The sequence below is a fragment of the Pezoporus flaviventris genome, unplaced genomic scaffold, assembly GCF_033815535.1.
Source record: "Pezoporus flaviventris isolate CSIRO_AGI_PZ_B2104156 unplaced genomic scaffold, CSIRO_AGI_Pfla_v1 ptg000005l, whole genome shotgun sequence".
NCBI classification, from domain to species: Eukaryota; Metazoa; Chordata; class Aves; order Psittaciformes; family Psittacidae; genus Pezoporus; species Pezoporus flaviventris.
Window position 1 is genome coordinate 6885336 of NW_026892553.1, and position 27995 is coordinate 6913330.

Below are 27995 nucleotides of genomic sequence, written 5' to 3' on the forward strand. Positions count from 1 at the left end.
GCATGCACCAAGGAAGTTGTACAGCTAGAAACCTTGGTAATGCTCACAAGCTTCCCTTTTGCTTAACTCTGAACTAACAGCTCTAATGAGAGGGCACTCTGGGGCAAAAATAAGCAGGATAACTTACTTTTTTTCTGTGAAAGAGTCAAAAGTCAGCTTTTACACCAGAAGGTTAATGTGCTGCAACAGCAAAACCGTAAGTTTGCTCTGCAGAGGAACACTCCCTTCCCTCAAAAAAAGCATTGATGAAAGCAGATCCTTTCTCAGGACCAGCATCATGCAGAAAATACTCAATCTGCAATTCCAGGAGGACAACATCATTTAAAGGAACTAGAAAATGAACAGCCATAACTTTGCTCTTACACACCCCCACCATGGGACCCAAGACCATGTCAGGATAGAAACTGATACAGGGTGGACAGATTATCAGTCAGACAGCAGTGACTGCTTAGCCCGTTAGCAGTGTCAGCAGGTAGAACAGCTCTGGACTATCTCTTTACAGAATCTAAACCACACAAACAGCTCAGCCATTTGAAACATACTGGCTACATGCCAGCTACCAACATATTCAAAGCCCCATCCCCATACTAGAGGGAGCAAGTTTAGTATTTACTGCGAGCTCACTAGAGGCTCTCGCGTTTTGGCGTGGCATTAAGCTAGTTCTTTATGCAAAGATCAATAATCTGTTTGAGCATGTTCATATACAAGTAGTACTTGGTTTCCTTTATGTCAAGCATGACTGTAAAATCTTTCTGCAACAGGAAAGAGCCTTGAATTTTCCATTCAAAAAAGATAGTCTGTTGCAATTGTTCAAAGATGATACATTTCCCATTGTGTCAGGAGCTGAATGCTGCTTCCTTTGCAATCAAGTTTCCTTAATTGCATAAAGGGCCAATAATTAGCCCACAAGACAGCAAAAGAAGCTGCGATTAGGCTCCTCAAATACTTATATAGCAGTAGCCTTGAGAATTCCTTATTTATGCTAGAGGTGGAAGACAGATCTGATACCATCACATCTACTGCCAACTCCCTACCTTCCTGCTCGCAATGTTCTCAAGCCCTAGCAAAGGGTTAGTCTTTCTACCACCATCACTGTGGTAGTAACTACACTAACACCACCTAGCACTATCGTGCTAGGTCTTTGACTAATCATTTAGTCAAAACCTGGACATCAGCCACCGCTTAGGCTCTAGGACGTTCATTTCAGTTGTCAGCCCTATCAGGAACCGACATCACTAACTCCACAAGGAAATCTTGTGTGCTAAAGCACTGGAAAACAGTTTAACTCTTATTCCCACAAGCTTGATATATGGACAGTATAAAGGGATGTCCACCAGACCTTTTAGATATAGCAAATGTTTAACAGCTAGCTTAAGACACCTTTTCACTCACATACACTGCATTTCGTCTTACAACTACACCTACAATCCAATTCAGCTGAACTGAACACTGCCTCATTTACATTAGCAATATAGAAACGTAGTTCTGCAGCAGCATCATTTGTTTTTTCCCTTTGCAAATTGTTTACGATGGCAAAAGCAAATTAAAACCTGTGTTTAGACAGGTGCTGTGTGAAGCACACAGCAGGGAGGAGAACATGCAGCTGTTGGAGAACATGACACAAAGGAGCGAAATCAATTACTAAGACATTAGGAGTTCCCATATTGGAAACACAGTCGGATGCTTCTGGAGACAAAGTGCTGAAGCCCAAGTCTGCCACCACAATGTCAGTTTGCAGCAAAAGATGCAGATGGTCTAGAGCCGACTGAAAAAATCATGCGCAGATTAAAGACACCAGAGACTTCAACAGCACCACTTGTGAGCACCTGGTGCTCTGCTTGGATTAAAGTCCAAAACCAGGTTTTGAAAAAATAATCATAGGAAACTTCCACTTATTTTCCAAAATAAAAATAGTTCACCTTTTGAGGAACTTGGGGTATTTCACCTCAGCTTCATTGGTATATGCTCCTGTGAACTAGCAGTGCTGGAGATCCACGCTGCACACATGGATCCTGGACAGAATTCAGCTCTCACCTCTATCAATCAAAAACTGTTGTAATTGAGACCACACAGGATTAAAATATGTAGGAGCTACTATGTAGTATCACACAGCTGAGAATGACACTGCAACTCAGAACTTCCCTCAAAGCCCTTCTCTTTTTCCCATTACAAAAGGATGCTCTTTCTGTAAAGCCTAGGATCTCGCTCTATTCCCTCCATTTCAGGGCTGGGCTGCAAAGAGCAACATAACATCTAGTGTTGAATCATTCAGCTGAGTATGGCAGAAAGTAGTAGTTTGTGGTTAAACATCTGACAAAAAGATTCAGATGAGGTTTTTTGGCCCCAGATGAAGTAACTGACTTCTATGGGTGGGTCACCCCTTAAGTTTTATTCTTTGTTAAGATAGGTACTATGTAGAGCTGGCCTCACAATGCAGAGCACTACTGAACCACACCCATATCTGACCTATCTGGTCTGGCACTTCCTTCATCTTGTCATTACTCCAAGATTCATTTTACTTTAAGCTATGAACTTACTGTTCCGATTTTCCTCCAAGTAGCAAACCCGTGGCCTTCAAGATTACAGCAGAGAAAGCACAGTGGAGCCTGTCAAGGTTTCAAGTGCCGTAATGGATAATGTCTGCCTTCAGCTGCTCCAACTTTGGGCTGCACATGCCTCCCTGCTTCTGTTTGAACCAAAGCAGGAGGAAATTTGCCTAGCCAAGTGAATGTAGAAGAAGGCTGAGGAACCCAAATGAAGACAGCTCAATACAATACAGTACATAGCTTTCATTAAGATTTCCCTTAGGGCCTGATGGGAGTGTAGAACGTCATTTCACCTGCACTGAGGGACTGCAGCAACATTTGCAACCCAGCTAAGCCTCTCCTGTTTTAGAGAGCAACTACTCTTTGAAATCAATTACTCAGTGCTTGCAAGTGAGCCAACCAAAGATAGCTTACTAACTCCCTCAAAGACTTATGAATTATGACTGCAGACATCTACTGTTTTCCAAATCTTATGAGCTGTAACACCAATTCCATTCATTAGAGGTAAGAACAGCTCATAACACATTCCTGGAGATTAAAAAAAAGCTGTAGTTTTTGGAAAAAAAAAAGAAGAAAATGTCTTACTATGCTAAATTCTCTTGAACCTACTGTGTACTGTCACTTAATCTTTGAAGTCCTTTAGAAATTGTTTGCTGTCACCTTAATAGAATCACAATTCCTGTATCAACTTTAGATCTTCTGCAGCTCTATCACTTACCTGATCAAAGAGTTGCTTCCCTGTAGTGTTGGGCTGGATGGCAAACTCCAGCTCAGCATCCATAGTAGTAACACGCACGCTGATCTGGAAGACAGAAAATGCATCATTACAACACATTATTGTGTGTTGTCACATAAAACATGAAAACCAACATCTGCCTATAGCCAGGGACCAGCTCTAAAGCCTCCAGGAATTTCACTGCCAGCAGTTACAAAGTCCTCTGCCCTGCCAGCATGGTGTTCCCAGTTTCCCTATAGAATATAACTTTCCTGTTTCACATTGTACAAGCTTATCCTCTCCATTCCTACCAGCATTCCTGTCTGTACATTGACATATGTGAGAGCCATTTACAGTTTATGGAGTTGAATTTCTGTAGTGCAGAACATTCTGATGTCTTTCGTAAAAGCAGAGATGTTCCAAACCCTGGTACAAACAACCGGACATCCAACCCTTCCATCTGAAGGATGGATGTCAAGGAAGCCCCTGGAAGAATTAACAACTGCAGAGGCATTTCACCTCAAAGATTAGCGTAAAACATGCCAATTGCATTACAACAGCTGAACACTGCTGGAAAACATTGTGCAGATTCTTAAGTGTAGATAAGAATATTCCTGCCTAAACACAGATGCCTCAACTTTGGACCAGGCAAAGTAAGACCTGTAAGTACACCAAAATGTCTGAGAATTCATTTCCATTGGCATACCTATCAACTGAAAAAGACAAAGACATGTCCCAGTTTAGGAACACAAGCTGCAGATGCTTTAGCTCAAACTGGTTTAATGTTTTTCAATCAAGACAAAGGTTCAAACCTTGAAGCTGTACACAGTGAAGAGATTCACAGCGCACCAAGCCCCAGCTTACAGGTCTTGCATTCCTAGTTCTCTTCTTTGCAGTAGCTATTTACCCCCCCCATCAGCAAATCCTAATTTGCTTGCTCTTCAGTGCAGTCAATCCTCTTAGCATACTCAACCCATCTTCAAGGGGCGAAGGGAACTGTACCAGGAACAATTTCAGTAAGAATACCTCAAATTCACACTTGGACTATAAGCTAACACAACACCAAAAAGCTAGAGTAAACAGAGAAATAGTCAAAGAACCACCCAAGACTGACATGATAGCAGCCAGATCTGATCCCCATATTCCTATCAAGTGCGTGGACAGATTTCACATCTTGTTCACTAAGACAGCAGCAGGAGACTGCAAGAAAGCTACAATCATTTTTCCCCCATAAACAGGAAGTATTCTGCTCACTAAGCCTAAGTCAAGTGCTGAAAGAGACCATTATATCCAAACAGATTCTGAAGTTTACCAAAGCCTACCTGAGCCTAGGCACAGCACTATTTCATACTTGACACCCTCTCGTGAGGAACCTAAAGGCTTTAAGTTTTTAGCTAAACATTTCAGCATGTTCTATAAGAGGTTAAACATAGGCTTAACAAGCACAACTGAAGTCAAGTAGAGTTGCAGTTCTAACTGTTGCATCCATAAGGAATGCTACATAGACACTACCGGACCAAAGATAACATTCCTCGTCTGCTTTTCCATGAGTTGGTTTTGAAATCCTTTGAACCTTCTGACACAACAAAGTCAAACAGTGTACTGAAGTAGCAGGGACAGAGCAAACGACCTCAACTCATAGGCAATCAAGCTTTCTTTAAAATTAGCAGCTTTCAATAGCATGCAGTTGCCTGAAGTTTTGCTATACTGTCCAAAAACTATTCTCCTCAGATCCAAGGTGTTGCCAATTGGCTCATTTCACAATGCCCTGATGATCCAGGAAGCCAGATGCTGCTAGGAGGGCTGAACATTCTCAAAAACAGCTTTGCTACTTATACCTGGAAGCAGCCTCTTCTACAAAGAGTGCTGGCTTGTAAGCCTGACTTTGCTCAGCACACCCACCAGTCAGAGCAAAGATGTCCATAGGGCATATCTAAGTATAAGAGGGGGTACATTAAATGAGCTATTGAGCAACAAGTTGCTTACTGGGGGTTTTGAAGTCTTTCATGTTCACCTAAAACACAAACGTACCAGCTACAGTGAGAGAAAAACAGTCTTTGTGCTCCACTGTATGAGGATAAAGCACAGTAGCTACTCTTACCATGCACAGAGGTGATTGAACTCTTTAAGTATCTGAGCACAGAGGAAGCACCAAAAAGAGAACTGAAATGTTTGTGGCAGCTCTTAGCAGCCTGTGCCCAAATAGCTATTTAGAGCAAATCAGAGCTTAAAATTTACAACAAAGCTGCTTCAGTAACTATCCTCATAAATAAGTATTCTGCATGAATTAAGACTTACATCTTTGTCAGCCCAGTAAAATAAGGTCCCATGCTGGAACTCATCGCTTATGTAAATGCACTTAAGCTGGCCAGTTACCACCTTTCAATCAGTACATTCAATAGGAAGAGATACACTTCCCTCCCCACCCCGCAGAAGTCCCCTATGCTCAAGATGCATAGCAACCTAAGGTTTAGGAGCAGCAAAGTCTTGACTGGGGTCTGCACTGGCAACTTCAGCCTGTTCTATAAGGCAGCACGAGCTAAGACACCACAGGAAACAGGCTTGTTGCTTTCGAGAACCACACCCTGGTAATGCTAGCTTCCCTGATCGGAACTCAGCTTTAACACACTCAACAGCGAACTGCTGTTAACCATCAGCAGGCTGTGCTGGGGAAAGTATGTCCTGGGCTGTACCAGTGCCATTTTAATCACTAGTTTCACGCTAACTTAATACTTGGCTGAGAAGTTAGGCTGCTATAAACATCAGCTTTGGTAAGCCTATTTAGTGTCTGCAGCCCTCTACATTCTGATTAGATCTTCATCTAGCAGAAGTTTTACCTTAGTAGGTGGCCTCTAAATAGCCTTCTTTTATCTTATGAGCATCATTTCATATATTTTGCATACAAACAGCTAGCAACACTGTATGAAAAGCTTCCAGAGAAGGCCATCTTGCACATTACAAGAAAATTCAAGTACCACTTTTCAACCAGCAAATAAATTTACATGCACCAAGCTAAAAAACACTCAAGAAAAAAAGCCCATATTTAACTGATTCATTTCATAACAGCTACAGGAAAGAGCTAGAAACCTAGCAACTCTTCCTCTTCTCTATTTGAGGAATTACCATTGTTCTACCAGTCTAAGCACAGCTAAAGATTGCCACTACCAGAGTGCATTAAAGAGCTTCCTGCTGCCAAGGACAGTGTTGTGGTGAGGGCAAGACCTCCTACACAGACAAAACCTCTTGCATGGAAGAGACACTGTTCCAGCCCCCAGAGCAGCTGCAGCCAAAGAAAGCTCCTTTTGATAAGCAAAAGCTTTCAAAAGCTACAGGACACAACCACCCTCCTCCCATAGTGTTTAGCAGACTACAGGAGACAGGCTTAGAGACTGGTACCAGGCACCCATCTGCAGCACCTTTCCAGATATTTTAATATTGCCAATATCCCTTCAAGTCTCACTTTCTACCTCACTGAGCTCCCCAAGTTTTACGAGCAGCAGTGATTATCAGCTCCCTTCCAAGTCTCTCAGTAGGCCCTACTAATAACTTGCTAGAACTACTTCCTAAGACGAAAATTTGTAGCTGCACATGGCAGGACAAACAGGAAAGACGGATACCGTCACACTGAGTAACGGATGTACTACTTGTGCTAATGCCCCAGCGTGTTGAGCAGCACAAGAGGTAAAACAGACAGTTCTGTTTGTCAGAAGTTGAGACAGGAAGAGAGAACTAGGAAATTCATGTCAGAATAATAGGTAGGGTCAGCACAACAGGGTATCAACCTCTGCAAAACTCTGACCCTAACCTAAAGCTTCTTTCCTCTTTCAATTTCCTGAGCGTGAGGAAGCTGTTATACCCCACTGGTTCACAGGCTTCAAGCTTCAGATGTTCATATTTCTCAAGTTCAAGCCACCAAGTGGATTATTTCTGGAGAAAATAGCATAAGGAAAAGCCACATTTAACTGTTCGTTTGGCTATTACAGATGTTCAATTAATAAGTAATTCCAGGCCATCCTTTATAGACCCTCTATGCTACAGAGCACCAGTTTCTGCAGATAAAGGTACTAAACTAACACCATGCATCGGTTCCAACAGTTCTGACCAGAGAATCACATCAAATCCCAGTGAAGCTGAATAAACTCTGAACTCTAGATCGCATAAGGCACCCTAATAATCTGAAAACCTTCTCAGTTTTGGTTTGCAACAAGATTAGCAACAGGATAGTAAGTATAATGAGAATTGTTCCTCTGTCCCTCAAAACACAAGTGTGTTCTAGAGGACACTGGCTCCCCAGGGTTGTACTTCACTTCCCACCAAGCTGGCCAGCCAACACGGGGACAGGAGTCACATGCTGACCCATGGAGCGTACCAGGGCATCATGCTTCGCACAACCTCAGAAGAGCCCCCACCTGCAGCACCAGCAATACTCACAGACATCTGGCTCCTTCCCGAGTGCCAGCACTCCACCGAAACAGCCCTGGTTCCTCTGTGTCAGTGTAAGACTGGAATCGGGTCATGTGAAAGCGCTTGCAATTTTTAAAGGGATTACACTTAATTAAACCAAGCCCCCTTCCAGCAGTCTTAAAGGGCCTTTTCATACCCCTAAGCTCATCAGGGAACAGAACAGCAGCAGGTACACCCCAGGCACCAGCCCTGGCCCTGCCACGCTGCAGTCCCAAAGAGAGCTTTAACCCTCCTAAAGGTTCCTGGAGCTTCCCAGCTATCTCCACTACTCTCCTCCTCACTCACCTGGGAACACAGCACTCCTCCTTCATCTGGAGCCACAGATGGGGGCAACACAGCCAAGGAAGGCATCCCATTCCACCCCACCATGACAATTTGTATGAAGTCACCATAATATAGCAGAGCTGGAAGTTTGCCCACCTTTGAGGCACACGGTACCAGCAAGCCAGAGGTACGACTTACATGCGATACAGTACACATAACATCACCCTCACAGGCACTTACTATGTTTTGGTACCTAACTACAGCCTGTAGTAGGAACTCACCCTTTAAAGAATCCCTAGTGATTTTGGTGCAGAGCCTGAGGTGAAAAAGCTGATGTTACAGAAAAATTGAGCTGCTTTGCACATGTCACCTTATACCAAGACTAAAAGTGCACACAGCAAGGATTATCTGAAAACATTTTACCAGATAAAACACCCCCGTGACTGTAGTGATTGCACTCTTCCCATCCACCCCGTTCTCTTTGCGCAGTTGAGAACACAGCATCTGACTTCATTTTGCAGTAGTTGTTAGTTATTCAGTTGGGGCTATTTTTAATATCATTTCTGACAAAGCCAGTTGTTACAACGAACAAACCAGAGTTGACTATACCTTTCAGCAATACACTAGTTACTAACACATCCTAGCTGTACCTGCTGTATATTAAGACATAAACCAGGACAGAAAGTTATAGACTGTGAATCAAATTGCTGAAGGTGCCCAAGCTTACTGCCTTTCTTATACATTATCTTATGCACCCAACCACCATTTAAAACTAGCTCAGCATTACAAGCTTCAGGCTACTATACATGAACAAGACACATAGCTGTTCATTAAAGCACACAAAAATGCCAACATTGACAGTCAGACTCAGCAAGAAATGGCAGGTTTACATGAAGCTTACAGTAAAGTTGCATCCACTATTACATTAAATTCCACAGCCCAGTGTCATCTAAGGGAAACTTCAGTCTGTAACTATAATAAAACTCAATTAAAAGCCAACTGCAGAGGGAGAACCGGCTTCTCTGTAAGCAGCCAGTGACAAAAGGAACTAGGGACTGCATACTCCAATCTCAATTAATGGGCTCAACCACTGAGTTCAGCAGGGATAAAGAACTGCAGTCTGGAAGCACAGAAAGAAGCTCCTCTTATTAGCTTCAGCAACAATTTTTTCTGGCCTGTTTCCTTATCCCCACCACAATCCATCCCCCTTGCAGAAGAATGGAGATCACACATCTCGTGTGCAACAGCCTAGACCACAGTGATGTGAGTTTCAAAAACATGAGGAACTGGCAGCGTCCTCCAGATTCTACTGTAAAGTGCGTATCGCTGACTGACCTACAGCTCACAGATGTGATCCAAGTCCTCAGGGAGGATCCACAACCACTGGATTAATGCGCAGAGCCCTGTGGCCACATACACAACAGTGCTTAACCCCAAGCATACCTCATGGATTAATAAATTCACTTAGAGAAAACATCAACCCAACAAAATTACCAATTTGCTTAATTTAAAATCAAGCACCAGATAAAGCTAAGCAGCACCTTATCAATAAAATCTTATACTTAGGTCAGTATTTGAACTAAAAACAATAGAAGAACAAACAGCTTGATTCAGAAACCTCTGTGGGACCACATCTTAAAGCCACATCAGAGCTGTGTTCCCTCCCTCCACTTCCACCAGTTGCCACCTCGCTTTACTGGAGACATGTGGGCAGCAAGCTGCAGCTTTCACAGACAGCTTCAGGAGCCAAGCTGTTGAGAACAGCAAGGGGAAAAGCTACCACAGGAAGCAAGCTACAGCAACAGCAGGCAAGACTGAGAAAGCTCACAGCTTTGAAGAGTCTGTCTGCAGAAAGTGAACTAAGAAAGGGTGGAGAAGGGAGCGCCCGAGCTGCAGGAAGCAAGACATGCCCTATGACACAAGTGTGCATCTGACACTTATCTCACTTCAGCAGAGACACCGAGGGGATGCTGCCGACACAGAAAGCTCTCTGCCCATGGTTTCCAGTAATATTCACCTTCATAGCACCGATTTACCAACACAGGGCATGGGGAAAGCTGATTACAGATGCTGGCCATTAGAAAGCTACTCTTCAGGTTACCCACACTTCTGGCACTTGATGACCAATGTGGAAGCTTTTAAAAGTACCTCTGCCCCATATGGAGCTTAGAAGAGCAGAGAATTTCTACTTTATCTAACAAATGGGTTCAAAATAAGCTGATTCCATGTCCACTCCAACAGCTATACACATTTTCTGACAGGGTTTAAAGCAGACTTTGTATCCAGTGGTTGAAAGAGCCAATCCCAGTTCTTGAAAAGGGTAAGGAGAAGAGATTGACTGAGGCAGCTCTAAATATCCAGTACAAAATAGAATCATAGAATAGTTAGGGTTGGAAAGGACCTTAAGATCATCCAGTTCCAACTCCCTGCTATGGGCACGGACACCTCACACTAAACCATCTCGCCCAAGGCTTCTTCCAACCTGGCCTTGAACACCGCCAGGGATGGAGCATTCACAACCTCCCTGGGAAACCCATTCCAGTGCCTCACCACCCTCACAGGAAAGAACTTCCTCCTTATATCCAATCTAAACTTCCCCTGTTTCAGTTTTAACCCATTACCCTTTGTGCTATCACTACAGTCCCTAATGAAGAGTCCCTCCCCAGCATCCCTATAGGCCCTTCAGATACTGGAAGGCTGCTAGGAGGTCTCCACGCAGCCTTCTCTTCTCCAGGCTGAACAGCCCCAACTTTCTCAGCCTGTCTCCATACAGGAGGTGCTCCAGCCCCTGATCATCCTCGTGGCCTCCTTTGGACTTGTTCCAACAGTTCCATGTCCTTTTTATGTTGAGGACACCAGAACTGCACACAGTGCTCCAGGTGAGGTCTCACGAGAGCAGAGCAGAGGGGCAGGATCACCTCCTTTGACCTGCTGGTCACGCTCCTTTTGATGCAGCCCAGGATACGGTTGCTTTCTGGGCTGTGAGCGCACACTGAAGCCGGCTCATGTTCATTTTCTCATCGACCAACACCCCCAAGTCCTTCTCCACAGGGCTGCTCTGAATCTCTTCTCTGCCCAACCTGTAGCTGTGCCTGGGATTGCTCCGACCCAGGTGTAGGACCTTGCACTTGGCATGGCTAAACTTCATGAGGTTGGCATCAGCCCACCTCACAAACGTGAGGTGGCATTCCTTCCCTCCAACATTATCAACTGAACCACACAGCTTGGTGTCATCAGCAAACTAATAATGCTAAAGCAGTCAGCTTCAAAGAGGAAAACAAGTGATTTATCCTAATATAAGCCCTGTCACACTGTAGTATCAGAGCCCCAAATATGTATTTGTTTGGCTGTTAACACAGGAAGTTATTTTGAGATGAATTTGCACTGCTCATCTCTCAGTGATAAGGAAAATGAAATTATTCCACGTAGCCAGTGGTAAACAGGAATATTACCAGAGATAAATAAATAAATAAAATCTATTTCTTTGAAGACACTGTCTGCCATTGTCTTCTGCTGTCTTCTTCAGTTAGCACTACGGAGCACACATTAGTAATGCAAGAACACAGAGCCACACAAAGCCAGAGCTATGCCAGCGCTTTTGCCAGGCTGGAGAATTTGGCATTTTAGATCTCTGGAGGCATCGTTTACCCAATTTAATCATCTGATTTGGGCAGGCAACGTTTTCAGGAATAAAAGTCATGCTTCATGAGAAGATGCTGAAGTTATTCATTCAAAACAATTAAAAGGAAAAAAAACAAGGGACAGGGAATTCCCCTACCCCCTACACAGCATGGCTTCCGAAACCATTAGTGACACGTTTCCAAGTTTAAGCTACTTAAATGCAATTCCTTCCTTTTCAACCAAGCGGATAGCAAGTAGTCGCATCCTACTGGTAGCGTTTCAATACTACGGCTGCTAGCAGCTTGCCACCCTGTCCGGAGTGCAAACAAGTTTCACTTTGACAAAAGGACTTGCAAGATGAGAGTACCAAGCCAGTAAAAGAAACCATGGGTGGATCCCCACATTTACAGCTATGTCCAGATACTTGTGTGCCATTTATTACACAACTTAGTCACAACCTTGTGCAATGGATCAATTCCTCTATTTTTACCATTTCCTTTCTCATAAATAGATTCCTCATGCACCTCCCTTTGCTTTCCTGTAGCTGTTCCAAGCCATTAACATTGCTAGTTTGAAGAGGCCTTTAGAATAACTATTTTTGTCCCTGTTGTTTGAGCTACTTAAAGAACATCCTTTACTAGCCAAAACTCAGAAGGAGATTAAAAGAAGAATCATGGGGGAAAACTCTGACCTCTTTTCCACACCATCTGGATCAGGTGGGAAAACTTGAAGCAAAATCTAGCCATATGCAGTTGCCATCATTCAACTTCTATACCCTGAGTAGCTTTGGCTTTTGGTTGGGGGGGGGGGGTATTTTGTAAACACCCTTTTTTGTGTGCCTGTTAGAAGATGCTATTCTCTGGTGAAACAGTATATGCCTATTATGGCCTCTGCACACTAATAGTAGGGTTGGGAGTTGTACTTCACATGTCTGAGCTTAACCACATCCCCAGTGAAAGCTCTTCAAATTAAAGGCAGTCAGCAGGTCAGGAGGCATAGCATGTTTGAAATGCCAGCAGTGGTATGGGTGACATTCCTCAGAGCTATTGTGTGCCCCTCCTAAGCAATCCTATTCACAGGTTACAAACAAGTATTTTATGTTCTCCCCCCCCCCAGCTGCACACCTTAGACTAATGCTATTATCCTGGCTGCTACTGCAGTAACTTAACCAGTAAAACAGTTCCAGCACTCACCACCACCACTGGAAGCATCTGAGAAGACCCTTAACAGGCCACTTTTTTCCCCACCCCTAAACTTGCCTTAGTCTAGTTTTTCCCTCCCAAGCTCCATTCCAAAAGCAGGGATTTCCCAGTACCATTTAACAGCTGCAAAGACCCAGTTCAAGGGGTTAAGCAGAGAAAGACGGGTAGCCAAGGCACATTTCCAGACAGCCAATACGCTTCCCAAACCTAGCATCCAGTGGATGTCTGCCAGAATTATAAGCAGCTATTTTGCTGGAAGGGGCTCAAAACAAGATCAAGACAGGATGCTAACAAGACAAATGTGAGCTACATAGAGGCACCATATGTACAGTAAATACTTGACATTCATGAGCTAATAAACTAAATACTCATTCCCTATGTAAAGGTCTCTAAAGTCACCTGCAATTAAGAATTGTCTTAAAGGTAACTTGGAGTTGAGGGAAAATGAATAAAAAGCTATGCTCAGACGCTTTGCTTATCATTCAAGAGACTTTCCACAGGAAAGACAGCACGGTGATAACCGCTGTGACTGAGCTCTTCCTTCCAAAGGGTTCTCCTGTTTGGACGAACATGTCAGAAGCATGCTTATCTGTTTCACATGCTTCTCTGTTCTGCAACCAGGAGACACCCAGCATCTCAGCTCACTGCAGCGAGGGGCAGCTGAACACAGGGCTGCCTGTTCCAGACATCCACAGCAGTGCCTGGGTGTGGCACATCAAGTTCTTGGCCAGCTCACAGCGCTCACTGAATATCTGAACAATAGCCAGACTTCTAGGAGCTAGAACACAGCCTTACTGTGGGATCTGACTGCCCAGACTATGAGCCATCCCTCCAAATTTAACTGCAGGCACAGTCAAGAGTGAGGTAAAGCCGTTTCATCATCCTGTGATTCTCGGGTTTATCATTTCCAGGGTACTAGACAAATCCTGCAACTTCCTTTCAGAACAGGGTCTCATTTAGGCTGCCTGCTTTTTCCTATCTATTTAGGTCATGGTTCCCCAAAAGGCAGGATTTCCCCGAAATGGCTCCTTTCAGCACTTCTTCTTAATATTCAGTTTCCCCACCCACATTTGCTTTCCTCACCACCAACCTATTTTAGGTTCTAAATAGCTCTCTTGGGACTACACAAGGCTCATAAAAGACCAGCTTGTGATTGCTGAAGTACCTTTTGTTATTTTAAGCTCCATCTAGTTCAAGCACTTGAGTTTTCCTAATAGAGAGTGGCTACACCACCAGGATACACGGGACCCAGCATCCCACAAGTGGGCACAGGGCTGCTCCAGAGCTGCAGGGAGTAGAGCCAGCACCCGCAGGGTGCGGTCCCATCGCCAGGACAACCCATCCCAAACACCCTGCATCCTCCCACTGCCTTTTTTGGCCTTGTATTAGCAACCCATGACTACACCACAAGCAGCACCAAAGAATGAATCAGGCAGAGAATAACTCATCTGCCGTTTTCCAACGGAACCATTTCATCAGTCCCATTCACTACATTTACATGGGGGCATTACTGCTGGCACAGATTACAGGAAGAGGGAAGGGTAAGGTGGCTGTTGGAGTACAACAGGACAGGATGGGCCAAGCTGCTGAGCAGCCTTTGCTCCCAACCACTCCTGCTTTATCCTTTGCAGTAGCTCCGATACAGAACCCCTTGGTGAGATTTACCCTTCGTCAAGCCACATGTGCACATGCCATTAACACAATTCTGCAGAACAGAAGTGATGCACTATTAAGTTGAACTACTCAGGGCAGTGCAAGACAAACACATTGAGGGGAGCAAAACTGTACAGTTGCAGCACACCATCAAAGCTCTCAAACATGCAGCCAAGCTGACACTGTTTTCCAGCCTACACTAGCTTCATGCGGTAAAGTGTTTTCAGAACACTGCCTGGATATACCCAGAGATACCCTGCACAGATCAACTGTACACAACAGGTAAGAGAGCTGAAAAGTAACTGGGCTTTATATTAAGTGTTAAAAAAAGGGGGTTGCTTTCAATCATTATGGTTTTTTTTCATCATTATATTTAACTAGCTCTTACTTTCTCCGTATCTCTGCACTCCAGAAGATGAGTTTACAAATTAGCTCAAGCATTTATAATGCTCATGGCAGAAACTGACTTCTTGTATCAAGAGGGCAGGAAAAATTTCCTTCCTTGATTCGCAGTTTCAGTATTCAGATCCTTTAAACCTCCTCTACAAACAGAGATACTATGAACTATATCTACGCAGCAAAGCATACAGATAAGCCAAACTGCTAATGGTCTTCCTGAAGCTGAAGGTCAAACCTGAAAAACACAGCTGAGTAGTAAGAAGAGAAATAGCCAGATGCTCAGTATATCTCCTATGCAAGTCAACATACATACAAATGTAACTTACAAAGCCAAACACTAAAACTTAGAATCACAGAATAGTTAGGGTTAGAAAGGACCTTAAGATCATCCAGTTCCAACTCCCTGCCATGGTCGGGACACCTCACACTAAACCATGGCACCCAAGGCTTCGTCCAACCTGACCTTGAACACTGCCAGGGATGGAGCATTCACAACCTCCCTGGGAAACACATTCCAGTGCCTCACCACCCTCACAGGAAAGAACTTCTTCCTTATATCCAATCTAAACTTCCCCTGTTTAAGTTTTAACCCGTTACCCCTTGTCCTGTCACTACAGTCCCTAATGAAGAGTCCCTCCCCAGCATCCCTATAGGCCCCCTTCAGATACTGGAAGGCTGCTAGGAGGTCTCCACGCAGCCTTCTCTTCTCCAGGCTGAACAGCCCCAACTTTCTCAGCCTGTCTTCATACAGGAGGTGCTCCAGCCCCTGATCATCCTTGTGGCCTCCTCTGGACTTGTTCCAACAGTTCCATGTCCTTTTTATGTTGAGGACACCAGAACTGCACACAGTGCTCCAGGTGAGGTCTCACAAGAGCAGAGCAGAGGGACAGGATCACCTCCTTCGACCTGCTGGTCACGCTCCTTTTGATGCAGGCCAGGATATGGTTGCTTTCTGGGCTGCAAGCACACACTGAAGCCGGCTCATGTTCAACTTACTAGACTAAGGAGAGGCAGGGAGTCTGCAAGGCAGCCTTCTGCAAAGAGCATTCACAAGTCAACTTGAGCACTTCACTCTCACTCAGGCCTGCTGTGTAGGGTTGTTCTTTGTTATGTTTTCAGGTTCTTTCCCATATGTTAAGGAACAGCAGCATAGGATTTGCAGGCATTATTTCAACTTCAATCAAAGCCTGGGGTTCCTTCAACATTCCTGCATGCAGATAACTCGCCCTCAACCGCACATCTCCAGAACACTAGGAGCAGAAAACGCAGCAAGCTACTCTTGCGCACGCTTGATTTACAAGACTGTTCGAATCCCCTCGGATACAAATTATTTTCAAATCCTTCCAAACACTGCCACCTCAAAGCTGTCATTAGAATACCGTAAAAGCATTTCACTGGAAAGTCCTCTATGCCAGTTCTGAGACCAAAACATTTGCACATAGTCACTTGCAAAGAGATAAGGAAACATTTGAAAGGACAGGGCAATGCAGCACACAGCTTCAAGATACCAAGGAAAGAGTCTCAGAATATGCACCCTTCCACCAAAGGGATAGAACCAGCTCACTGAGAAGCAAGCTATTATGCAGTGAATCTTAAATTTCCTATAAACAGATGAATTTGAGGTGTTCTATGTTAAAAGAAGAAACATCAACCAGCTACTTTGCAGTATGAATGAAAGACACTTTCAAAGCTTAGAGGAAGTGACCAACCACTTCTCCCATGGCTAAGTTGGTGCTTAGTGGCAGAAAAGACTGCACAGAGGTGAACCAAGTACAGAGCAAGCAACAACGCCTTTATATTAAATTACTCAGAAGTGAAGCAGCAAAGGAGCAGGACAGCCTTCTGTCAGATTTTTAAACAGATTCTGATTACTTAGTGTTTGTTCTCACAAATGCTAAGATAGTGTAGTTGTTTCCTGTGTATGATGCACAAGCAAGTACTGTTCAGGACATCTCCAGTTGATTGCTCTGATCTTTCAGTGATCTGGAAGCTCACTGGTTTAGTGTGGATTTAGTCCCATTTGCTCCCATCTTTTGCTATTCAAGACAGTAATATGTCCAGTGAAGATGCTGACATACATCCTCGTTCAGAAAAGATCTCTACCCTGTTCTCTTGGGTGTACAAAAGGGTATTCAAATCGAGCACAACACATCGCACTGCAGCTTGCAGTCAACCTTCAATTTAAGATGTTAGTAACAAACCACAGAACAAGATAAAGAAAAAACACACAACTTGGGGGATTTTTAACTTTAGCTCACTTCCACATGCACGGCTGTTACCACAACATCCTAGGTATACATTGTCCCCATCAGTGGAGAAGACACTGTGTCTATAGATTTCACATAGCCTAAAACACTTGCAGCAGCAAGTCATTAAAAGAAGAGTAAGAAAACTGAGTCTTCAGCTTCCACCTGAACTTTTCCAGCTTCCCAGTTTATTGCTGGTCAGAATAGCATCAGTGTGAGGTGTAGTTTACTGTTTTAAGCAAGAAAAAACTATATCATTTTTCACTTTCGGCTTTTTTGACCACCATATTCAGGTAGCAGAGGGTCTTTGCTTGGTTTTTTGGCGCAAAGGACTAATGCTACAGCAGTAAGAAATCACACCATCTCAGTATTTTGGGAAAGAATATGTTACAGCTCAGCTCATATAAAGGCAGCACAACAGAGCTGCAGGCTGGAGGATAAGACACATAGCTTATTCAAGTATTGCCTTAGTTTAGGGTTTCAAGGTGCTGGATCAGAATGCTTTCAGATCCCACCACCTTTCCAACCATGGGCTTGGAGCTTTCAGGCATTATAAGTAGCTTTTTTGACCCTATTATTCAAACCATAGTAACTGTAACAGTTTCTGAAGGAGCTCACAAAATGAGCAGTCATGTGTACACAGTTCTTTCACACAACAGCTTCTGGTTCTGTAGATTGTGAATATTGCCTAGAACATAATCATTTTATTACTTTCTGCTTCCTGTATTCCACTAATGCAAGCAAATTCACATGTTGATTGCTCCTTGGTGAAAAACACAGATACTGCAACAGAAATCCAGTCTCTTACACAGCCTGTTTTCAGAAACACAAGAAAGGTTTCTTGCTTGAGGTAAGCTCAGACCCCGATTTTTCACCGAGGATAACTGCAGCCACAAAGCACTGAATTCAATTGGATTCAATACATCTCAGCTAAAGTTCTGATTATCTACCCGATAAAACAAATGAATCAAATTAGTCTACTTCTTCAAAGGTGATTTGAAGTTTCTTTAATACACAGATATATGTAGGGGCAAATTAAATAAACAGATCTTGGAAAAATAGTTATCAATGCTTAAGCTTTTGATCTTGTCTCATAAAGCACTGAGTTATCTTAACACTTGGTATATAACATGCAGTAGTTACAAATAGTACACTAGAAAAGCCACACCTTTCTAATGCAGGCTCTGCAGTGCCTCCATTAATGAATGCTGTCAAAACTTAATGGAACATATGAATGTGAAGAGTAACATAATTTAGCATAATTACTAAAGTACAATATAAAAAAAACACCTACAACAAAAGCCACACATATACCACACCAAACTGTCCAGATTTTGCGCATTGTTATTACTTAGACACCAAGTATTCTATTGTCTCCACTATAAGCTTCAGTACAAGCAAGTTTGTTTCAACCCCTACAGCTTTCCAGGCAATTTTGGTTCCTTAGGATATAGTTACTAGAAGACCTGTTTTAGTAGTCAGATATTAACTAGATTAACCAAGTAATTGGGCTCAACTGAAAGGTGTTTAAAGGACAATACAATCATCAGGGACAGCCAGCATGGGTTCACAAAGGGAACATATTAACTAATCTGATATTCTTTTACAACAAGGTCACCCACCTAATGGATGAAGGGAATGCAGTGGATGTAGTTTTCCTCGATTTTAATAAGGCTTTTGATAGTGTCCCTCACAGCATCTTTCTGGACCAGTTGTCCAACTGTGAGACGAGCAGGGTCACAGAGCACTGGGTGAAGAACTGGCTGGACAGCAGGGCCCAAAGGGTTGCAGTAAATGAGACTACATCTGGCTGGCAACTGGTTCCCTCAGGGCTCAGTCCTAGTGCCAGTTCTGTTCACTATTTTTATCAGTGATCTGGATGCACAAGTGGAATGTGCCATCATCAAGTTTGCTGCTTATACCAAACTGGGACATGCCGTTGACTCTCTTGAGGAGCATGAGGCCTTGCAGAGGGATCTAGATAGATTGGACCATTGGGCAATCGTTAACAGCATGAAATTTAGCAGAACAGTTGCAGGATTCCGCACCTGGGACAGAGTAACACTTCAGGCTTGAACACGAGTTGGGACAGTGGCTGGAGAGCAACAAGATAATTCATAGAATATTCAAGATACTCACAGAATGCCAGGTTGGAAGGGACCTCAAGGGTCACTTGGTCCAATCTTTCCTGTCATAAAACACAGTCTAGATAAGCTGGCTCAGCCCCCTGTCCAACACTGGGGAATCCATCACTTCCCTGGGAAGATTATTCCCATTTCACAATGATCATTCTCATTGTGAAAAGTTTTCCTCTTGTGTCCAGACAGAACACCCCCAGGAGTACCCATTACCCCTTGTCACACCATTGGTCAGCTTCTGCACACAGGGAGGAAGCATTTCTAAAGTCTATGCAAACTTGTATGCCATATGCCTCTTGCTGACTTGCATATGAACAAGTCAACCATTCATTAAAGTGCCTGGTTAATGGCTAAGTAAGGAAAGCCTTACTTTTAATACATATGTAAAAATCCCTCCCCTTCTCTATAATTTCCAGCTGGAACTCCAAGGTTGACAGTGAGTTGTTACACTAATAGGACTAATAGGATTGTTTATCTATAAGAGGATGTATTAGACCACAAGTATTGTGCGAGTTTTGTATCATCACTTTTTGACCACGCAACGTGGTATTGCTCGAATTTGTCAGGAGTAGAACTGCCTTACTTCTTACAGAGTGCCTTCAGAACTACCTGCTGCCATCCTGAAGTCCTGTGGATTACAATCATTTTAGGAAGATATCAAGTTCTAGATTTTAATAGAGGAAAAAAATGCAACCAGAACCATCTTGTCCATCCAGCAGCTGGCCTGAAAAGACATTTAATGTATTGAGGAAATAGATTACTGCTTTTTTAATTCACTATTCCAGAGAAGCATGTTCAGAGGGTGAAAAAGTTACACCATATTATTCTTAGAGGCGTTATGAACAAAAAGCCACACCTCCAGGGCGCGAGGGAAGTTTAAAGCCCTGACACTTCACCCTAATAATTCATCTGGCAGCTCATCTTTTGCACTGTAACCAAGCACAGAATTAATACTGCAGAGTCAAGTTCAGTACAGTTTAAATGGTATGGCAAGGAAAGATTTAGCCCAGAAAATTCCATGCTTTATTAGCCTGTGTTACTTAAAACCAAATACATTTATTAAATGGTGTGACTAAGTGATTGATCAGACTAGGATGGCAGATTTTTCCTGTACTTAGTCACTTCCCCACCATAACTAGGTCTCCCAGTCCAGAGAATAAAAGGTTGTGAGTCATAAGGGCTTTCTATGGAGAAAAGGATAAATCAGCAATATACAGACAGACAGGAATGGCTCATGGCTGCAGAAGCCATCATTTTTGTTTCAAAAATACCTGGAGATTATAGGAAGGCACACAACCATAGAATAGCGATTCTCTAATATGCTGCATACAGGATTCTTTGACATAGATATAACCCCCTACCCTCCCAAAACAAAGGAAAAAATACCCAGGTTTTACAGCATTCACACTCCACTAAAGTCTGTTCTCCTGAGTAGCCTTCCTCTATGAAAGAAAGAAGTTGACCAGTAGAGCTAGAAACTTGCAAGAGAACCTAGATCAGTCTGGACAACCCATACCATGCCATAGTTATTCACTGCTTCAGTTATCCTCTTCCTGATCTCTTCTGAGATTTAATTTTTCTCTACCCAAAATCACTGCAGGCAGAGAGGAGCCCATCTCTTCTCTCTCTGCCAGTCCTCTCATTCTTGCCCAATTCCATGTTTCTCTACGGAGGGGATCAGATTCAGAGCTTTTGCATTCATTCCTCTTTTAGGAGCACCCCTGTGCCTTTCCCTGTAACCATTTGCCAGCCAGCAGTGGTCAAAGGGAGGGACACCCAGCATGGCCAAATGCTCCTATTTCTTAGCCTGGGAATGGGATGAGAACTAAATATCATTCCTTCATTCAAAGTTTGTATCTTTGAACAGGTTCCTCAGGACAACTACAGCTTCAGAGATGTTAGAACAACTGGGAAAGCATTTTGCAGGGGTCATACCATTAAAAACCTCTTAAAGAGTGCTCTCGCCCCTTTTAGTGAGAGTTCAAAAGGCCAGGAATTTCCAACTGCCCCAATACTCCACTGGAGGATCACACATTAATACAACTGAAGATATCCTTTCATAGCTGCACAGGAAGGAAGCAGCAGTAGATCACCTACCCACGTACCCCCAGTTGCTGCAGCTATAATTGTCTCTTGTCAATATAAGGCCCAATCCTCTGCAATTTCGGGTTTTAAGCCTCCAAACCGTTGCATCATTTATAACGACCAAGCCTGCCAGCAACTCTCTCTTCCTACATCCCTGACAAGTTTTTACTGCACAACCTTTTAAACGTCCCAGTAAGAGCCAGCATTAGCTACTGGAGTCAGAAGGGTGGGGTTTATGCCCACAAATTCCAAACTACTGGAATGCTCCAAGTTGTAACACTTCTGTGGCTGTCTCTAAGAGGTTTGCCCGGAAGAGTGGCCTTCCACGAATCTAGAGACTTCAGCCTGCTTGAGAAGTTTCAGATTGGATAAAACCAAACTCCTTTGATGCAGTACTATTGGCTGCACTATGCAAATTCCTGCTGTTCCCAAACACCCCTAGGGAAAAGCAAGCAATTAACTGGATGCTTACTAGTGCTCTTAATTTACATCAGTTAATTGCCCTGGATTATTCCCGGGCAAGGAGGGATTTCCTCTTTTCCAAAAGTGTGCCTGCAACAGCAAAGACACTCCTCACAGGGTGAACTGATTTCTAGGATAATCCTTTGGCAGACAGACAGACAAACAAGACCCCGGGAGGGAGATCTGGGATGGGACCCGAGGAGTCAGTGTGGAGATTTCGGAGCTCTTTTTCTTCCAGCAGACCCCATTGTAGTGCTCGGAGCAGCGATTAAGCACAGATAACACCTTTATTGTGCAAATTCAGGGAGGCCCCTCTCGCGCTCAGAAGGGAAAAGGAAAGGGAAAAAAAATAAAGGGGGGGGGGGGAAGAAAGAAAGAAGTCAGCCAAATAAGGTTGGTTGAGCTGCCCCAAGCCAGGAAAGGGGCCAGGAGATGACGAAGCCACAGCAGAGGAAGCTTTTAGTCAGTCTCCTCCCTAACCTGGAGGGGGGCCAGAGCCACCTCTTCCAGGGAAGCTCCTCTGGAAGCAGTGGCCATTGATCCACAGGGACAGGCGGAGCCCAGCAACTGGGGAAGGGGCCTGTTCCCCTGCACGCCCAGCTTCGCAAGAAGCAAAGACTGAAGCTCTTTAAACGGCTCGGTTTCAGTTCATCAGCCGTCTGTCATGCAGCCACCTAGGGACTTGAGCGCGCTCTGCGCAGGAGGATTTCACTTCAGACCAGATATTATACATAAAACAACTGAAACAAGTTTCCTCTAGAGGCAATGATGCCATTTCCTGTCAAAAAAAAAAAAAAAGGAGTCCATATTAAGACATCTTATGAGCAATCCTCACGAGAAAAGCAAGAATTGTAATTAACCTGCAGGGGTGATTAATCAGGCACGTGAGAGTTACCCCAAGGAAAGCACTGCAACCCCTTGGGGGCCCAGAAAAAGTACTGCCAGTAAGTGTTAAGGGGACAGGATACCTGTAAGGATTGAGTGATGACCAATCCCTGCTATTAGGCACTTTTTTCCCCACAGGATTCTTGTAGCAAAAGCCGATCTAAAGCTTTCTTTGGGCTCCTTTTATTGTGTGCACCTCATCAACCTCCTTCTTGCTCATCTGCCCCAAGCAGCAAATCGAGGTCAAAACCAAAAGGACTCAACTAAGACATTTCATCTTCTAGAACCTCTGATATGATAAGCATTCTAAGCCTAACGCTGTCACACTACAGTTTCAAAAACAGGATTATGACTACCAATTCAAATCAGGCATTCACAGTAGCTCTTGATCACCGGTCTGAAGCCACTGTAAGCGATGCTTTCTGCACAATACTGACATTAGGTGAAATGCTTGCATTAAGAAGGGGAAGCAGGATTACACCAGTATGTAAAAACAAAGCAAACACTAGTTTATCAACGGTATTCTTTAAACTCCCCGTTTAAACACAGAAGGCCCAGAAGTACCAAACCAAGCTTTTGCTCATTATCAGGCTTAACTGCTTTATCTACTGATGAATACAATACAAGCTGGGGTGTAAAGGTCTTTCCTGGTTTGTAAAGTCCCATAGCAGGTATAAAGCAAGAGCTAAATCATTGAATGCCAGTCCACTAATTTACCTGGTTCTAGGGTATACTCAGCACTTTCTAGCTACTGTAGCTGCTGAAGTACAAAGACATTGGAAATTCACCAACAGGAGCAACACTGTATAGGGAGCTCTCAAAGACAGGGCTTTGCAACACCTCCGTGTATCCAGAAGTATTAGAAGATACAGTGGACTGAGTTTGCCTAAGAAGCTAGCACCCGTGTCTCCCAAAGCCTGTCTAACTTTGATCAGTGCTGCAAAGCTTCCCAAGTTGCAATAAGCAAGGGAGAAAGAGATGCAACACCAAAGGGACTGTCCTTGGAAAAGAGAGAAGGCATCTCAAATGCTTCCAAGGGTTCCTTCATAGAGCAACAGGATCCAAACCCAGGACATCCAAAAAAGTCTCCAAGTCTTGGCTTCCATCTGTCCACCTTTTGCCCTCAGTTTAAGACCTCTAGCAAATTACACCAGCAAAAGTAAATAAATCAATCACCCAAACAAACAAGTGTAGGCTCTGTTTTGTTACTTAGTTGCGCAAATGGTAACAAGTAGCTACACATCAGGAAACTAATTACCCAGAGGATTCTCCTGATACTTACCGGTCTCTTCTAACCAGATTCACGCAGTTCCAAAGAACATAGGGGGTATGTTTCAAGGACCTTTGGAGTCTAATACAACCACCAATTTAAGGTACAGACAGGGTCCCCGAAGGCCGTTACGACTATTGCTACACTGAATATTAGAAAATACGAAAGGAAAAGGCAACAGCAGGAAAGAGTTAAAAAGATCTTAAATAGCATCATTGACCTGAGACCTATGAATCCTACTACTCTCTTGTGCTGAAGACTTCATGCTTGTTCAAGTGGATTTTCTATGCAGAAACACTTTGACGTAGAAACCTGGAGACTTATGAACATCAAGAGAAACACTTCATTCTAATACAATAAGAGGAGTCCAAACTTTACTATACCTTAGTTTGAAGGTTCCTGTATTCATGAGATTAGCTCTGATTAAACCCATTTCTCTACAAGTAAAGGGTATGTTACCTAAACCAGAACAGCTCAAGTCCTAGTGACAAGATAGTTGAATTTACACGACAGATGCTCACAATTCAAGTTCAGTGGCCTATCCATTCATATAGTCACAATGTATGTTCATTCATAGGCAAAACAGTTAATGAAACCTGATACGGCATTGCTTTTTCCAATAGCTAAAACCACAGTAAAGTATCAGCCCATTAAATGGGTATGACTGGTACAAAAAAAGGCCACTTTCCCTCCCACTCCTCCAACTAAGATGGTTTTTGTAATACTAAAGGTCAAGTGATTAACTAGGGGGCCTGGACTAACCGTCAACGTGACACCTCATTCACTTCTATCGGGATTTAGAAGCTGACTTTCAGCTCTGCCAGCCTGGAATGACTCAATGAGAGACTAGATCACTAGTCAGTAAGCATGAGATCAGAGCCTACTCATGGCCAATAATGAGACTTCTCAACTAGGAAAGAGACTTCAGAGCTCAACAATGGCTTCCAAGAGGCATTTTATCACTCAGCTACTTCCATCCCTCTACAATACAAAGTGTGGGGGGAATTACTTGCCCTTTTTGGTGTGCTCTTGAACTGCTCAACTCTTGCAAGCTTTTCAGAACAAAAAAAAAAAAATCATAAATTGGGAGTTAGTTGCTTACCTATAAGATCACTCTAGATAAACCAGTAAAGCTTTCCTGTTGAGAGCACGGCAGGATCAGCTGGCTGATCCATGATGGACTTTCTACATAACCTACAAGGCCTCCAACAACCAAACCCTCCAGTTGTGCAGACACTACACTTCACGACAGCAAATCACGTGCCACTAGTTCAAAGGTTACTAGAGTTAACCTTGGATTCCTATTAATAGTGCACCAAAAGCATAGTGCCACTTGTAGCAAATCTCATGTAAGAAAATGGCAATCTCTAGCTAGATGCGTTAACATTTAGCCTAGCTTAACAAGGAGTGGGTACTCGGAACTCAACAGGTTTTGCTGCTCAAACCACGCAGCAGCATGTTCTGTAAGCTTGGTGAGATGAATGATAAGAGCTACCAAACACTTTAGACACAAATGTTTTTCCTGCCCAGCCAGAACTGTTCCCTGGAACATTTCCTCCATCCGTCTTCCTCACAATGGATTTATTTTTGTGATGAAGCTCACATATAGCTACATCTAACTGCTCAAGTTTCACCCACGTTTGACCTGCTTTGGAGAAAGTCACTTGCATTTTACTACTTTGTTAATTGAGTAGCTATTAGCAAATCTTAAGCTAGCACACCAGCAGTTGCGTTTCTTTCACATGAAGAACTGATTACACAGTTATGCCAGCACATCCTGTTCCTGCAAACCACAGCTCAAGAAATAATGTTTAAAATACTATTTCAGTTGAGTCTGCAGCTAGGGCAGATGGGGCAGGAAACTGAGGACTGATAGAGCAGGAGGCCTGCAGCTCTGCACCTCAACAGGCACAAGCATCTGAACCGCTTTCTGCAGCGCGCAGTACGCAGTGTCACAGCAAAGCACTCTCATTTCTGTATCTGCTGAAGCTCCGAAAGCAGAACTGCTCTGTCAGAACCAGAAAGCAGCAGACTGAGAGCACGAATCCAGCCCTGGGTGTGCCTGCAGGCACAGAGGCTGCAATGAGCACCTCGCAGCCAGCGAGCGCAGTGTCGTAACACTTGGATTCAGCCTGTTAGAGGGAATCCTGCCTCGTAAGTGCCCCCGCAACATATTCAGGATTTCTTGGCTGAGGCACACCAGAAGTCACTCATCACAACTGTGAACTCTCTGGCTAAAAGGTCTCAACTACATTTTCCACTGAAGTCCCCTAACCCGAGCTACTTCTGTTAATCTTGCCGAACTTGATGCCTGTAAGGTTTCTGAGGGTGGCTTTTTTAGGAAGTAAATCTTCACTAATCATTGCTGATGTCTGAAGGCCTTTCTAAAGCTTCAGAAAATACTGTCTCAAACTTTAAGTAGCTCAAGTTTGATATCCTTTCAGATGTTGATGTTTAAAAAGCAAATAAGCCAGCTATTGTCTCAGGAAGCTGGCATTTAAGACAGCAGGAGAAGCAGAAATCAGTCAAACAGGCATCCAGGACCTATTCTAAAGTAATAAAATTAAACTGCATTCAAAAAAAAAAACACAGTAAGGGTGGATTCCATTTCAACTTCCACTTGCACAGGGATGGGGTTTTGTTTAGGGCTTTTTTTCCTCTCCTTTACGTAAACCATAGTCTCTTTGCTTAAACATTTGGTGTTCCTAGGCCGTTTCGGATCACTCCCAGTGAGGAAACATCCAGAGCGTTCCAGCCTGCTCCTTCCTGTTTTATCAATGAAGGGCCAGGACCAATTCTTTTACTCCAACCGGGAGAAATTAAATGGAAAAAACCCATGCTCCTCATTAGTCACCAAACTCCTGCTGCGAGGAGGAGAGTCAAGTACAGACTTGACCAGGCTTTCTGAAGTACCGAGATCTCTCCAGCCAAGAAATACTTCGAGTCAAGCTGGGACAAGGCTCCCTAGCAACTCAAGCTGACTAATTACAAGTTGTGAAAACCCCAACTTCACTGCACAGAGCACAGGAGAGGCGGCCATAGAGTTAATGAACTCCGCAGCAGGCTCTCGTAAGCTTCACCCCGCTCGCCTCCCCAGGCCCGGGGCGCACACTGCCGGCACCGCTGGCGCGGCTCCGCGGGCGCTGCCCCGTTACCCACCAGCGGCCCAGGCGGGGCCCCAGCCCGGCCACCGCCCCGGACAAGTGAGGCGGGGGTGCACGGCGGGGCACGCAGCACAAGATGGAGGGAGGGAGGGAGGGACGGACGGACGGGCGGCTCCGCTCCGCGCCCTGCTGCCCGCCCGACCCGCGCTCCCCGGGACTCCCGCCTTCCTCGTCTGCTTTCTCCCTCCCAGGCCCCTCCACTGCTCCCGGCCGGGAAGAGCCCCCACGGCCGGGAAGAGCCCCCACGGCCGGGAAGAGCCCCCACGGCCGGGAAGAGCCCCCACGGCCGGGAAGAGCCCCCACGGCCGGGACGTCTCCGTCCTCTCCCGCCGCGAGGCCCGGGCGCCGCCACACCCGCCCAGCCCCGCTCGGAGGCGGCCGCAGCGGTAGGGCCCCCCCCCTCCCCGCACCCCGGCTCTATGCCGGCGGCACCCACCGTTTTCGGCATCTTCCCGGCGGACTGGGCACGGCAGGTCGCTCCTCCTGCGCCGGTGGGGCTCTCTGCGGGATCCGCGCTACTTCTAACGGGACTCAGCGCCGCGCCTGTCCGCCCCGGCGCAAGCCCCGCCCGGCCCCGCCTCCTTTGGCCTTCCACCCGCACGCCTTCGGTCGGCGATGGAGCTGCCGCCTTCCCGCCCTGGTCTCCTCGGCCATGCAGCACAGGGAGGCCGGGGCTGCGCTGGGATTCCGGGAGGCTTCGAAGCGTTGGTGGATGCGATCGGAGCGATGCCCTGAGAGGGGTCTGTGAAAGGAGCAAGCCCCGCCGGGCAGAAGCCGAGGGGCTCAGCGCCCCAGAAGTGGGGGCCCTGAACGCTGAAGTTTGTTTGCTTGTCAGGGGGCACTGGTGGTTCTTGCTAAAAGCATTATTTATTTAAAAAAGA

General features: G+C 44.7%; 1 protein-coding gene across 2 annotated transcripts in view; it reads right to left on the reverse strand.

The window, feature by feature from the left end:
• The window catches only part of MSN (moesin), a 42606-nt gene extending 14886 nt beyond the window's left edge, over positions 1-27720 (reverse strand). Inside the window, exons 1-2 of one of the 2 annotated variants that reach the window (XM_061445856.1) lie at positions 27551-27720; positions 3265-3348 (exon numbers count right to left, since the gene is read on the reverse strand). In XM_061445856.1, coding sequence (XP_061301840.1) covers positions 3265-3348; positions 27551-27562 — 96 coding nt within the window. In that variant the 5' untranslated portion in view covers positions 27563-27720. Of the gene's footprint in view, positions 1-3264; positions 3349-27550 lie in introns of those variants that run through there. The other variant, XM_061445857.1, reaches the window with a different exon arrangement.
• Positions 27721-27995: the final 275 nt, after the last annotated feature.